The sequence below is a fragment of the Schistocerca piceifrons genome, chromosome 5 (genome assembly GCF_021461385.2).
Source record: "Schistocerca piceifrons isolate TAMUIC-IGC-003096 chromosome 5, iqSchPice1.1, whole genome shotgun sequence".
NCBI lineage: Eukaryota > Metazoa > Arthropoda > Insecta > Orthoptera > Acrididae > Schistocerca > Schistocerca piceifrons.
Genome location: NC_060142.1, coordinates 256,558,467 through 256,574,171, shown reverse-complemented (window position 1 = coordinate 256,574,171; position 15,705 = coordinate 256,558,467). Strand labels below are relative to the sequence as shown.

The following is a 15,705-nucleotide window of genomic DNA, read 5'->3' as shown; positions in this document are numbered from 1 at the left end:
CGTTTCGCTGGGCTGCCAATTTCACAGAGAGATAGCAGATGAAAGTGGGCCAAAGGGAACCATTAATTTAACGCACGTTGTAGAAGGTGACACCGACGCCATGTAGGACAGCATTCACCGAAGGCTGTTGCGTGTACTGGACAGGATGAGGGGACGCCCATCGTGAGTCGACACAGTGTGGACAGCAGTTAACGTCGCTGCCGTCCAAATGGCCTCAGATGAGTCATTGGAATTCTGCAAGAGATCACCACCACTCCCACCTTCGTAAAGCGTTTGCTGCGGCGGGGGTGATGTAATGTGCAGTAAAGGTTCCCAAAGGTGGGCTGCAATGAGCTTTGGGTGGAGAATGCAGAAAAGACGGCGCCATTCTGCCGATAGGAGAGCAACATAGCGTTGGGCAATATGTAACTCTGTGAAAGCCACAGGTATTTGTGGATCTATGCTCTCGGCAGAGCATGGCGGGTGTGGTGTGAGGATTTTATAAGTGTGAGACTGCAAATTTCTCGTCCCAAAAAATCTGTAGCTGGCCCCTGATATATATATAAGGCAGATAGAAATCTTAGGAGGCTCATAGGAGCCAACATGCTAATGTGCTTCTTTGAGGCACCGATAGGGCAGAAAACAGCAGCACTGGCGGACAAGACGACGACACTGTTAAAAACAATAAATAAAAAAAATAAAAAACTGGTAAGATATGCAATCGTCTTCGTATGGATTGCAGTACCCAGTAAATGCTCGCATGTTAATAAGTAGGAGGAAGAGCCTCTTCTCGCATGCATAATTTTAGGAAATCAAATTTTGGCCATCACTGTCGCCGGATCGTTGAAACAGATCAGTGTACTAATAATGTAGTAGTAATCTACATATCGGTTCCTTGTCTTAAATATCTACCAACCTTAGTTACTAGTAACTGTTTCATGTTCTTATGACAATTTGTCAGTGAACAGGATGTTATTAAACATGTTCGTTTTATTTTTCAGTGCAACTACTGAACTCGTTTTCTGTGATGATTTGTAATAAACAATAGAATATATGGTAACTTTGACTTTCATTACATATGTATCTCACCTCATCACAAAATTAAATTACAGTGTCACTATTCCACCACCTTTTTGAAACTGTAGGGCCACAATTTAGGTTTAAAAAATTCTTGCGCAATAAATGATAGTTAACAGTCTTTATTGGTCATCTACATACCACTACAGATTAATTACCTAAAGGTGTAAGTGGTGGGTAGGACAAGGGAATTGAAAAAACATGGATCTTTCGACGAATGACCATCAGGTTGGCACAAATATACGCCTTAAATGAAAGAAAACGTGTCAATTGACTAAATTCAGTTTTAATGAGTTTCTAGGACTAAACACTATGAGTTCCATTTTAAAAGACAGATTCAGTGTTTCGATACATAAACACTAAAGAGACTGGGCGAATATCACATCAGCCGCTCTTTGTCTTGCTCTGTAATCGATATTTACAACAGGTACAAAAAAATGGGAAATAGTTTACAAATAAATCAGAAGCTAGCTAAAGAGCGTGCGTAACTTTACGTTCTGGATGGCACTATTTCGACAGCAGCATTGTTCGTGTGTCCTGTGAAATGTAACAGCCCCGGAAAACCCTGTACAAACTACAAATGATATTCTACTGGTATACATTTACATGTCTGATATCGCTAGTACGCGTACCCACAGGAAATTACATTCTTGCAACACAGGAAAAGGAGTAGAGGACAAAGGAAAGACGGTGTTGTACTCAAAGTTCTGCAAGCAGACACGACGAGGGTGGGAAAACTAGCGATGTAATAACAGCGGGAAAAACTGGGGGCTGTGTGTTTCTTACGTATTGCACCTTTGGGAAAAAGAAGAGCGCCATGGCGGCGTTTCTCTATATAAGGAGAGGCGGTGCTTCCACCTGCATCCTCAGTGTCCCCTGGAGAGCAGCAGACATGAAGTCCGCCCTGGCACTCGTAGCGGTACTCGCCGTCATGGCGCTGGCTGCCGCGGATGACGAGAAGTACACCACCAAGTACGACAACATCGACCTGGACGAGATCCTCGCCAACGACCGCCTGATGCACCAGTATGAACTCTGCCTCACCGAGGAAGACGACAGCAGCTGCACCCCGGAGGGCAAGGAGCTCAAGAGTAAGTTCCCTGGCACCAGCGACTGATGACTACTTTTGCTATGTTTGCTGTGATCGTCACTGTTCTGTAAACAATATCCTCTGTATTATACTTAACATTAGCGGGTCAGATCTAATCAGACATGCAGCTGAGCCAAGTAGCGTAGGCCGTAAGAGCACAATGATTGCAATTCGTAATAAAGAAAAATGTATCCGACCATCATTGCTGAAGCTTTTGGGACATGTAGTGCGATGCGCAAATGGGCGCATGGAGGAAATATAACAGTCAGAAATTTCATGTACAATCCAACTACAATAGATAAAACAAATTTAGTAGTATGAGTATTTAACAGAGGGGAAAGGAATGTGTCACATCATGAAGCACCAGTCCGATGTTTGTCAAACCATGTGGAAACGTTCATCACACAACCAATATAAAATGATTAAATTTTCATTCCACTCGGAACTGCTGTCCATCGTCAGCATCTGTATGAGGCGTGACCCCCATAGGCACGAATACACTTTTAAATTCGTTATGGAATTGAAGCAAATCGCCTCAGAATGTCATAATTAGAAATTTGCTACCTTTTTTTGAAGACCGTTGGCGTGATGCTGGCATGGAAGTGCATTTTTTACCTACCTCGTCCCAGGCATTCTCTATGGGTGACTCAGTAAGGGATTAGGAGCGCCAATCAAGGATGCGACTATTCCGCTGGGCGTTTGTCGTGTGAAATGCAGTGTAGGTTCTTGTATCATCCTGCTGAAAAACCCTGGTCAAGCAGAGTATGACAAATTGTTGCCAAATAGGCCTATTGGCAAACATTCAACAATTACCAAATGAGTCTTGCTGTCACATCCAATAGCTCCACACACGATAATTCCAGGATGTGTAGAAATGTGGGTCTCGAGATTCGCTGTTGTGTATGACATCTCACTGTTCCCTGCAAAGACACTTTGGCGTCGATCTAACCACCAGAAACAAAAGCGACACTCACCACTGAACGCCATTCAATATCCTAGTCGTCTGTGCTTCATGTAAGTCTCTGTTGTGTCTGTGCTATACCACCAAAGGCAAGCAACGCAAGACAACTCAATATTTCAACCCAGTTACATGCAATCTTCTCTCTGAAGGGTCGCGGTAACGACTGCCAATGCATGAGCTACCATCAACAGTGCCACATGTCATCCCTCCGTAAGACATTACGGAGAGCTTCAGAAATTAAGCCAGAACACTGACGCAAAATATAGCCAGTGGGAACATTTCGCTACCACCTCTCCTCCCCTTGTCATCAAATTACTGATGCTATAAATTTCTTGCAGATACAGCGCGTTAGCGACCTCACTTAAGGAGCCAATGGCGGGAGACCTAGAGTTTAGCTGGAGCATTATACCATTATTAACATTAAAAATCTCTGTCAAAAAGTAGAGGAGACGGATAAATTCCTATGGTGGACTGAGGATTTTTTTCGAGTCATTACCCTTCTAACTAGTTTGATACATTCCCCTCTCTGCCAACTTCATCTCAGAAGAGCATTTGCACCCAACGTCGTAATTCATTGTTGGTTTATTCCAACAGTCGTGCAGTTTTTACTCTCTATAGTTCCCGCAATTATCGTGGAAGTTATTCCTTTAAACACATATCCTATCATCCTCTCTCTTCTTCTTATCAATGTTTTCGCTGGTTCTGACAAATTTCGTATGCTCGCAAGATAATGTTGGATAAATGAAAAATGTGACACAAAATTACGAGCAATTAGCTGTATATGAAAAGATAGTTTGCGAAGGAAGCCATTATTAGTGCCAAGATTAAGCACTTTAAATACCGTATTATAAAAGTGGAAAGATAAATTATCTTCAATTTTTCAATGTAATGTTTGTTTCACCTGTCTGCTGAAGTTAATGTGATAGAAGCATAAACTTAACAGCCCAATTGTCAGCAGTATGAAGGTCACCTTATTATTAGTGGATTACAAGTGGAGAGAAAACTCTATCTAATTAATAATTTACAGGCAACGCTTCGTTATTAGGAACTGGCACCAGATGACACGGGAGGCGGACTCGCCAGTATAAAAACAGGCAAAGAGTGCTGTGTTGTCAGTGGAGAAGCAGCAACAGCACAACTAGTTCGTCAGGAGAGCTCAGTGACTTCGATCGTGGTCTCGTCATTGGATGTCACCTGAGTAACAAATCTATCACGAACATTTCAGCCTTTCTAAATCTGCCCAAATCAACTGTTGGTGAAGTGAATGTAAAATGGAAAAGCGAAGGAACAGCGATAGCTAAACCAAAACAGGGAAGACCTCATATACTGACAGACGAAGGCCGTCTAGCATTGCGGATCGTGATTGTATAAAAAGCGCATGAAATGAGTGAGATGAATCATTCGCAACTTTAGAAAGTGTTACCAACAGTCCAGCTCAGACAATGGCTGAAACGAGGGAGTTAAAATAATGGGTGACATTGATCGAGGCACTCCTAAGCGGCACGCTGCTATAGTCACTGCTAAGTGACGCATGGGGTGATGTGGATATTGTAAACAGTGACACCACTGGTTAGTTGAAGGCTGGAAATGAATGATTTAGAGCAATGAAACACACTATAGCCCGTGGCAATCCTATGACACGGTTTGGGTTTCGCGAATGCATAAGGAACGTTACCTGTCATCATGCGCTACTAGTAGTGTTTCTTCATAACATTCAAAGACCTAGGAAAATGGCAAGTCGTAGTAACAGTTATTTGTACTCACTGTTATCTATGTGCCTATGGTATCTAACACTGTATTATTAAATTTAATTTTTTTTAAAGAAACATACGAAAGCATTTGTCTAATAAATTTTCTTGGTCTCGTCCTCGACTGAAATACCACTACTGTGTAAGTCTGTCAATGTATGACATTACTATTATTGAGAATAAATGTATGTACGACGACAACTGGCTCCATAAATGTGATGTCTTGTAAGTAATTTTATGGGCTGCAAAGTTAACAGCTTAGAGCAATGAGGTTGAATGCAAGAATATTTAAGAAGTTAAAGAAAGTTTGAAGGCTGCCAATGTGAATAAAAAAAAAAAAAGGTTCAAATGGCTCTGAGCACTATGGGACTTAACATCTTAGGTCATCAGTCCCGTAGAACTTTGAACTACTTAAACCTAACTAACCTAAGGACATCACACACATCCATGCCCGAGGCAGGATCGAACCTGCGGCCGTAGCGGTCGCGGGGTTCCAGACTGTAGCGCCTAGAACCGCTCGGCTACTCCGGCCGACTGTGAATAACATCTTTCACATTTACGTTTAATAAATTAATACATTAAAAGGTTCGCATATAACTTTACCCTGCAATTTCCCAAACGAAAAGGTACCACAGATTACTCAGATTGATTTTGGCACAAGTAGCTAATGTTAATCTTATTAATACACTCTTCATAATGAAGCATTGAACAGAATATTTATGAAAATGAAACTACCACTGTATAATAACTATTGATAGCAACCGTGATCTTTGTTTCGTTTAACATTACTCGCAGTTGTGTTTTAAGTAATAACTACTTTTATCATAAAAAAGTTCCATTCCACTGAAGATTTCGATGTTTGTTTTCTTGCAGAAGACATCCCCGACGCTCTAGAAACTGAGTGCGCAAAATGTAACGACAAACAGAAGGAAGCCATCAGGAAAGTTATCAAGTTCTTGATCAACCAGAAACCACAAACATGGGAGAACCTGAAGGAGCATTACGATAAAGATGGAAAATACAGCGAGAAGTATAAGAAGCTTGAGGATGAGCTCAAAGAATAAACACCTTGTTAACATGTACATCTGATATGCCGAATAAATTCTTGTAGCAAATTTATCTTTCGCCTTGTGTATGTCGCGCACTCGGAGGTGCAGGGAGTCGTAAGAAAGTCGGTTGACAGCAGGTTCCCAAGAAGACCGTTTCAATTTTGGTGCGGTTCTTCGTATATAAACAGAAATAACACGCGAATGCATCTTTTAAAGTCAGAAAGAAAGGACAAAACTTTCTAGGCTTATTGGCGCCTCACATATTTATGAGCATCTGCAGAGGGAAAAATTCTCTCTAAAATAGTATGGTGGTTAACTAGTTCAGCGTCATCTAATTGTTCGCACCTATTAATCCCTCCTTCCCCTTAAACCCATTTGATGTTATTTTACGTAGATTTCCATCCCATTCATCAAAAGTATTTAGGAAAGAATCCAACTACATTGCTAAGAGGAACTGTGACAAAAGCTATAACCAACACGAGAAACGTACAACCTATCCCGCAGATTGAAAAAAAAATATAATTTTGTAATCTTTGATTTCGAACTGCAGTCAGAGCGAAATTAGGAATTAAATTGAAGACCAAGCAGAAAGCAACAAAACTGATAGGATCATATCTTGCCGCGTCAGTTCTGGATAAAAACTCGAGCTTCCCAAGGAGGAGTCTATCCGAAACGCTTTGTATACATCAAAAACGAATTCAACAGTGACTGGTTTCGAGGTTTTATTTATGCACAAAACGATAAAACCTTCTGTAGGGACCGCCCCATCATTGTTAGGTATTTCATAATACACATAAAACAGCGTTACCACTAACGAGGTAAGTCTTTGCTATACAAGTGACAACGAAATGGAAGTGGTGTTAATGATTATCAAAGGATATTATGACCTCACCACATCTGTAATACGTAGCACCGATATTATAGAGGATAGTAAAATGCCGAATCGCAGGTTCTAATATCACTGTCCTCCTCATTCATTGTCATCATAATCATCTTATTACCCTTCTTATTTATCAAGTGTCAATCCGTTACCTGCTTGATCCATAAGGCAGTGTGGTCTGAGTTCATTACCTTTCAAGAAAGGCAATTAGGAAAATTTGAAATGAGCGCTCTGATTTTTTTAAGATTTTACATTCGTTAGATTCCGTACTCACTTCGTCCGAATAGCATGCTTTGTAGCGTTAGCCGCGAAGCTTGTTTTCTTGTGAGAGATTCAAGTTTTCCGTTCTTTACTTCTTACATTACCTAACTCTGCATGTGTGTGCTTAGACTGTGTCCATTGTGACAGTTTTTGAGTTTTCTCAGTAGGTCCACATTTATTAGACGCTCAGTTTCCCTGCTTTCAGAGACAACGCTTCTGTCCCGATAAGCTAGCTCTATTTAAATAGCCTTACTTTTGTCAGAATACTCAGGTGATTTTCTAAGGCGTAGAATCGTGTCTTATGAATGCTATGTGTGCCGTTCAACAGTATGTTTAATTGTAACAGGTTCACAGGTATATCAAATTTTTGACTTCCAGCGGTTCCCGCGCTGTTCAGAAAATTGCACCCTCCTCGATTTTGCTCTTCTTGTTCACAACAAATTTTCTCTCTGTTGTATACGTGTGTAAAGTGGAATGATCAGTTTTGCAGTTTCCGCGTTTGATATTTTCGGACGATCATCGAATGAATCTGTAAACACTACAACGTCCTTAGCGTACCTTCCATTGTTCAACATCAAAACGAAGAACAACCCCTTAATTTAAAAAAAAAATAACTACATAGTTTCCAAAGTGTTCGAGTCAACAGTACTTCATTCGAGAAGAAAGCATTAAACCCAATAATCAGCAATGGATTCCATGTTTTCGTGTCAGGCATAACAAATATGAGAGCCAACATAAAATCAGACTAGCTAGTACAAGAGCAATGATTGTCGAAAAAATTCATTACTAAGGCGATGGATGGAGTTACAGACCATATTAGTAAGAGAGTGAAGACTTGTCATTCCTTTGAGGTTTAAAACTGAGGAAGAAGAAGACTAACGCAAAACCTAACAGTTACACAATGAGCAAAAATTTATGTCAAGAATAAAAGATGTAAACATCATCTATTGCATCATCAAAGCTTGAATTAATTGACTAGAAAATCTGTATTACTAAAAGGAGTAAATGCGTAAAACTGTCATGTCGGTATGTCTATTTTACACGGTTCTCCAAAACTGCTACACGAAATTTCATGTGGTTTTCGCAGTTAACCTGAGCGTGGCTTGGGGTATCCTATAGGCTTTTGTTCATCGAAATATAATCATGAAAAGAAAATTCTACTAAAACCATCTTGTCTCTTTGTTTGTCTGTTTGAACACGATAATCTCCAAAACTACAAGAAACATTTACATGGGATTTTCGCATGTGAGTTAAGTGTAACTTGGGGCACAGTATAGGCGTTATTTAATCAAAATCGGAACCCCGAAAGAAAAGGTATCGTGATTTAAAGTTTTATCTAAATCCGTCGTATCTGTCTGTTATAAAACTAAAGTCCTTCATGAGGTTTTCACAGATAACTTGAGCATATGTTCTGGCTCCATAAAGGCTTCATTTCGTCAAAATCGGCTAATGGAAAAAAAGATACCTTAACTGAAAGTTTACCCATACTAACATCGTAACTGCTGCTGTAACTCTGTCACGTTTTCACGACTAGCCTGCTGAACTAATTTCGATGAAATTTGGTATGGAGACAGCATGCACCATCAAGAAGAACGTAGCTGCTTTAAAAAGTGTGTAGTACAAGTACTCATCGATTACAAGAATATTACTCTTTATTTACTCTTTGAAAAGGCTATTTGCTCTTTGACTATTGATCTTTATCACATTCGTGAAAATGTTTTTATCTGTTGATGTGTCATGTGATATGATTAAAAGTAATGAATACAATACTTATACAATCTTCAGTGTGCTTAATCCATACTTACACTCAATCTGTTGCATTATGTATGCATTATATAATGTATAGCTACTTCAGTAGTACCATTCATATACGCAACTCGTGCCCGTGCTCCTCTGCTTCGAAGGGGCCGGGGGATGTGGAGCACATCACTTGAACAGAGAGGACAGCTACGTACAGTAGCAGACTTACTCACCATTACTCATAACAAAACTACTGATATATAAGCGCAGCTGTGGGTAGCAGCTAGTGGTTAATCTTTGGAAATTACTTGTTAAATGTGGTGATGATCTTTAACAGGTTAGAGGCCTACACTGCAACAATTTCTTACTTTGTGAATTCTGACATTATGAAGAACTAAGACAGGCAACCCAAAATACGTGCAGAAAGAGTAAATGTAACAGGGTACAGTTTTCGCTGCGTTGTAGTGGCTAATGTTTCCTCAATACCTTTGTACAGTTTATAGATGTAGATTTATAACGACAACTCTGTATTTTTGAAATGTAACTACGTTGTACTGCTATCTGCAACACTGAAAGAGCCTTCAGAGAGGACCGCAACTCAGTACCCCATCGCCAGGAGAACAATTCCCACACTCGTACGCTGTATAGCGCTAAATGTGAGCAAATACGTATCTCAGGGATGGTTAGCGTGTTTATTACTATAAAAGTCATATCAAGTGCTCTAAAGATTGTCTCTGAGCTTTGATTCACACTATCAAACGATACAGGTGGACAATATCGCAAGTTGGATGTCACAGCACAGGCCCATGTTACATCACATTTCACGTGGTAGAGATACGTCGGTCTTTGCTTGCACAACACTTTTTTCAGTTTACTCTAGAGATAAAACCTCAGACGTGTTAAATATTGTAAGCGTGGATTTCGTTCGACTAACCTAACGATCTCAATTTTCTTTTTGTTAAACAGATCTGTAATTGATACAATGTAGGATTTCACGGCCGGTATTGTCTTCACTTAAAACTTCCGGACTGATAGGCCATGGTCGATGTATAAAACTCTCCACTGACGTTTCGTCTCCGACTGCGGGAGACATCCTCCGAGGTAAAGTGACGAACTGCAATTCCAGAAAACTGGAGATCACTGTATTAATCCATATTTACACCTGAAAAAGGTATTATCACTTGCTATAAAAAATGTAAACCAAACGAGATAATGAACCTAGAATTGCAGGACATTGCATTGTTAATTAATGGAACTATATGTGAAATAGTAGGAAGACAACTTCACCTTCCAGTTACCATCATGGACACAGCAATGATTAACGTGTCCCGACCAAGACTGTATTGGCCAGAAGAACCACTAGGCGTATTACCTTAACGAAACCTAACCTTTGTTAGCGATACTTCAGATTCCACTGTGCTACAGTCCCCGGACGAATTATGAAGTTCAGAAAAAGGACAAATTTCAGTCAGTCAAGTAATACAACATGCGATACAAGAAACGTTGACAAAATACGATTATTTGTAGTGTATGAACGACAAGCCTATATTGGTTCTAGCGTTCATTTGTACAACTTACTTCTGTGTAAAGCGTAAGATATCTCATTCAAAAGAAGCCACCCCCCATTGGATATCTGCGGAGTGGATAGAAACTATCAATATGTAATGTAAATGGATAGTGTAAATAGTGTATTCAATCGGGAAAGAATGTCGTTGGCGCTTCACAGGTTCTCAGTTGCTGTCCAGACTCCATGCAAAGGTGTCTCTGCTCGACCCTCTCTAGAGCGATCATTATAATGCTCATTGCTAGCTTGTGGTCTCGTAAAACGTAATTATCTCAAAGGAGGACACTGCCTAATCCTTCAATATTTTCTAGCGTTTCTTCCAGAGCAGTGCAAATATCAGTGACCGGAACTTATCTCCTTTTCTGTGATCTTCCATACTATCCGAAGTTGCAAGTTTTGTCTCAACTGATCTATCAATTCTTTTAGTTCCACAACTTTTCTCCGCAGTTCGTAGGTTAGCTCACCTCTTCTCAAACGGGCCAAACGAGTTTTAATTATTTATTAACAAGCGACAACAACATTAACACAAGACTCCGTCGTGAGTGTTTTCAGAGATTCGTAAACAAACATTACATCTGTTGGCCATGTTCTGTCTCAAAGACTGCAGCGGTGTCCTTAATACTGCTGCTACTATACCGGCACCTAGATCCTTTTCCGATTCAACAGGGCTTTTGGAAACCGGGTTGCACACCTCTCTTTACACAAAAAAGTCCAGAGGCCTCAAATAAGAGGATCGAGTAGCTATAGTGCAGGACTATCACAGCTAATCCACTTTTCTGAAAGCGGTCGGTATAAGAATCGACGCACAGAACGACTGGAATGTGCCGCCCCGTCATGCTGGAACCATATGCGCTGTCTTCTAGCGAGTGGCACGTCAACCAAAAACTCCGGTCATTCTCAGTCTGTCATTTAACAGCCTATATAGAAGATATGACCCAATTAAACAGTCACCAACAACATATGCCCACGTATTCACGTAGAACCGCAATTGACGTGCACGAGTGGACTTGGCATATTGATTAATCTCACTGAAAACATGGATGTTGATGACCGCACCACGTCCGGACATTGCTTCATCTGTAAACAGCACATAGGACGGAATTGTAGGATGCATTTGACACTGTTCCAGACCACCGCGAAAACTGTGAAGTTTGTACACGTGCTGTAAGTGAAATGTACTAACAGTTATTGCTCATGAAGGACGTTTCTTACAGTCGTCTGATTCGTTCTCATGTTGCACGCAGCTGCACGATTACTGAGAGCGATAATTCTGAAATTGGAGAAAAGTGTTTATTTTAGGTCCCGTGCAACCTCACAGACTTTGTCCGCTTAAAGAATTCTCATTCTCTATATGTCACAAGTCACCTCACGATGTGTGGGGTAGTGTACTTCTACTAGCACTGTATGTTCGCCCTTTCCTGCTGCATTCATGAATTGGGCGTGGGCAGAATCGCTGTCACTAACGATCCGTTTGCGGTCTCAGTTCAATGATTTTCTTGTCACGGCCAGGTTGCGATACGTATGTGGGATGAGTCTTATGTTTTCCGACTCTTCCTGGGACGCACGCTGTCGAGATTTTAACTGCAGATCTCAGCGTGATAGGCAATGTATCTTTCGTTACCTCTACCTTTGAAGTTTGTTGAGCAGCCTCCCCAAAGCACTTGAGCCAACTAAACGATCTCGTTTTTCTTTGCAACTTCTCTGTGTTTTATTAATCCTACTTTGTAGAGGTCAAAAAAGAATGAACAATACGCAAGAATCGCTTGAACGAGTTTATCGTAACTCACATCCTTCGTCGACATATTGCATTTGCTTAAGATTCTTTCAATGAATCTCTAATCGAAGAGCAGTGGCCTTATTCACCTAACTACATGGAGCACATCACATTTACTTATACTTAGAGTATGTAGTACACATTGTTTGAATCCTCAAAGACCTACCTTAGACGTGTTTGTGCTGCTCTCGATATTTGTAGAACTGTAATAGATCGAGGACAGTCCTATCCAAAACTAAAACCAATCTCAAGTTAGAAAGCTTCTCTTCACCTCCCAGAAGGACACTAGAAGCTTTACACAAAGAAAGTACTTCGGACGTTTCTTGCTTCAGTAACTACTTGAGCTATGTGCTTTCCCAAAACTATAGTTTCAATGGCAAAAATGGCAGATGATTTGCACAGAGTACTTTGAGGTACGTGTCATATCTGGTAACAACTTACTCCTGATAGAAACACTAGAAGTTCATAGCAACTCTATAGAAAGACGACGGCCAGTCCCAGTACGGGCTTTAGAGTCGGGCATAAAATTTTGCCGCACTTTCTGAAAGATCACGGTTGTCTTCCGCACAATGGTACAATGAGACAGTCAGCTAGGACTCGCCCAAGTCTTATTTAGTTTACAGTGAGATACAAAAAAAATACACTATAGGAGTGACATCCTACGAGCGCGGTTTATATGGGACAAGACCTCCCATTCCAACACTCAAGTTATACCTTGTCCATTTGCTCATGAAAATAAATATCGAGATGGGATGGTACAGGAGAGTAGTGAAACCATGTTCTTTTGCGGGCAGGACGAACTTTATCCAACAACATCGCGAATGAACATCAGGAATTTTGCTCCGTTCAGATGAGTTGTAGGAAATAAGGTCCTGTCGATTCGAACTCACAGATTATAGAGAATCGTTACTGGTTATCCCAGACGTGTGTGGGATACGTATTTTCATCACTCAAGATATAGCCACTGCGGGACTCGAAGAAAATACCATCACGACCGACAGACACTTCCTCTGTGGACTAGCAAATCTCTAGTCATGAAACTTAACATAGTTAAATTGTGGAACAAGTGATCTCAGTAATCAAAAAATCTTTTTCTTATAGTGTATAGATCTCTAAATTTTCGTTATATATAGCGACAGCCGGTAATAACTATATGGACTGAAGATTGTGATTGGTGTTCAAACTGGTCGCCTTACATATAGAAAGTATAGAGATCTAGATATTGTAATAAAATGAAGCGTGACAAGATCACACTGAAGACAACAGCCACAGATTCTTTAATCCAATACTGTTTTTGATGTCAGTGTTCTATTTAATGGCCGACTTCTGTGACTTATGGTTCAAATGGCTTTGAGCACTATGGGACTTAACTACTGTGGTCATCAGTCCCCTAGAACTTAGAACTACTTAAACCTAACCTAAGGACATTACACACATCCATGCCCGAGGCAGGATTCGAACCTGCGACCGTAGCAGTCGCGCTGTTCCGGACTGCGCGCCTAGAACTGCTAGACCACCGCGGCCGGCTTCTGTGACTTAGATCATCACTCTGTCTACTAGTTTAAAGTGATCTAACTAACTGAACCTAGTCACTAAGTAAAGTAGAAATTTTCGATAAAAGAATGTTTTTGGTTCCACAAGTTACTATAATAAAAAGTTTACTATAAAACTTAAGCAGTTCTGTTCTGGACTCAAAATCATTTGGGCCTATAGCTTGTACACATTATGTTAAGGGCCTAAATGCTTCTCGTTCAGAGTGGGCATTGCAAGGAAATGCTGACTTCTGCAATGACACTTCTTCCATGTGAACTGACATGTCTCCTCAAATCCTTTGTCAAGATCCAGGTATCTCTCTGTAGCTTGAATGATGCTGGTTTTCGTACGTTGCTATCCACATTTTTGTGGTCGTACTTGTGGCCTCAATTACTAACATTTTTCATATGTATTTCGCTAACCACAATATCATTGTAAGTCAGTTCTATCCTATCTATAGATGGTAATTTAACTTTCCCCCTATGTTCACATTGCGACATTTACTTAGGAGGAACTAATAATTGATGATGATGATGAAGTCCCATACTCCGAGGAGCGTTGGGGAGGTGGTTTGCCATTGCCTTCCTCCTACCGTAATGGGGATGAATGATGATGATAAAGACGACACAATATCACCCAGTCATCTCGAGGCAGGAAAAATCCCTGACGTCACCGGGAATCGAACCTCGGACCCCGTGCGCAGGAAGCGAGAACGCTACCGCAAGACCACGAACTAATTACGTTTTCTATTTCCTCTTGGAACGTGTGTTTTCAGAAATATGAAAGTAAGCCATTGCGTGGTACCCGACAACTTTGGCAACGGAAGTTTGGCAATATTTGTGGCGTTATATGTAAATTGAGAGTTGAGAGGGGAAGAAAGGAAAGGTCCAAGCTGCATCGGTACAATCTGGGGAATCAGCGGCGACTCGGTAAATATATGCCGGATCGGATTTCGAACCCGGGGTCTCCTGCTCGGCAGGTGCGTTAACCATTGCACCATCCCTGACACAGCGCTATCGCATTGCGCGAATAATGTCGGCACTCCTCACGGCCGATTCACACTCCCATCGAGCAGCATCTATCCGTAGTCCTTCTCCATTTCCTCCATGTTCGCTGCTCTGAAACCCGCACAGGTGGTCGGACGCATCTGTGCATCCGCACTGAAGAAGGTGGATCCATTGCCCGGCGAGGTGGATGAATTATATGAATGCCTGCTGTCTGTTCTGTCGGACATGTCCGAAAGAACAGACACCATGCACTCACATAATTAGTGATGTGCTTGCAGTAACCTGAAGAATGGGCCACTAACTGCACATTTACTTTTTTTAAATTTTCTGACTTCCTCCTGTTAATACAACACGGTTACTGCGAGATTTGTGAGGCACACCATTCATGGATGAACTACACGTCACCTCTGTGACTTCAGAAGACGAAAACTACAGGACATACAGCAAACAGACACGCGCATCAGTCCACAGAGGATCTCTCCAAGTTCTTAACTCACATTACAGGTGCTGAATATAGGTAGAATTTCTGACGAAGATGCCGTCGGCACTTGCGTGCAATTCATTGAAATCTCTGCTGCTTGCGGCTTGAGGAGGCGCGACAGTAGTCCGCCGGCCGCGGTGGTCTAGCGATTCTGGCGCTGCAGTCCGGAACCGCGGGACTGCTACGGTCGCAGGTTCGAATCCTGCCTCGGGCATGGGTGTGTGTGATGTCCTTAGGTTAGTTAGGTTTAAGTAGTTCTACGTTCTAGGGGACTTATGACCTAAGATGTTGAGTCCCATAGTGCTCAGAGCCATTTGAACCATTTTTTGACAGTAGTCCGCTTTGGAAGCCAATTCATTATTTTGTCTGTCTATAGGCGCGAACTACACACATCAAAAAAGTTTTGCATCACCTCAGTTCCGAGAGTTCCGGAACCTGTACAGAAAATTGGAGTAGAGATCAACACAAACATCATTTCCGCACTTTTTATTGCTCATGCAAACCACACATTGCATGTTGTACCACCATACAGCAAGACCTTCAGAGGTGGTGGTCCAGATT

General features: G+C 41.3%; 1 protein-coding gene across 1 annotated transcript; it reads left to right on the top strand.

The window, feature by feature from the left end:
- The first annotated feature begins 1,925 nt into the window (after window positions 1-1,925).
- LOC124798536 (ejaculatory bulb-specific protein 3-like) lies at window positions 1,926-5,974 on the top strand. The gene is made up of 2 exons (XM_047261986.1): window positions 1,926-2,147; window positions 5,729-5,974. Exons 1-2 carry the CDS (start codon window positions 1,949-1,951, stop codon window positions 5,917-5,919), a joined length of 390 nt encoding a protein of 129 aa, XP_047117942.1. The 5' UTR covers window positions 1,926-1,948; the 3' UTR covers window positions 5,920-5,974.
- The last annotated feature ends 9,731 nt before the right edge of the window (window positions 5,975-15,705 follow it).

What these genes read in the sequence shown, in the direction of transcription:
- LOC124798536 (XM_047261986.1), top strand. Translation starts at nt 1,949, where the DNA reads ATGAAGTCCGCCCTGGCACTCGTAGCGGTACTCGCCGTCATGGCGCTG. An exon ending in GGAGGGCAAGGAGCTCAAGA is followed by an intron (nt 2,148 to 5,728) that starts GTAAGTTCCCTG and finishes GTTTTCTTGCAG; the next exon opens with AAGACATCCCCGACGCTCTA.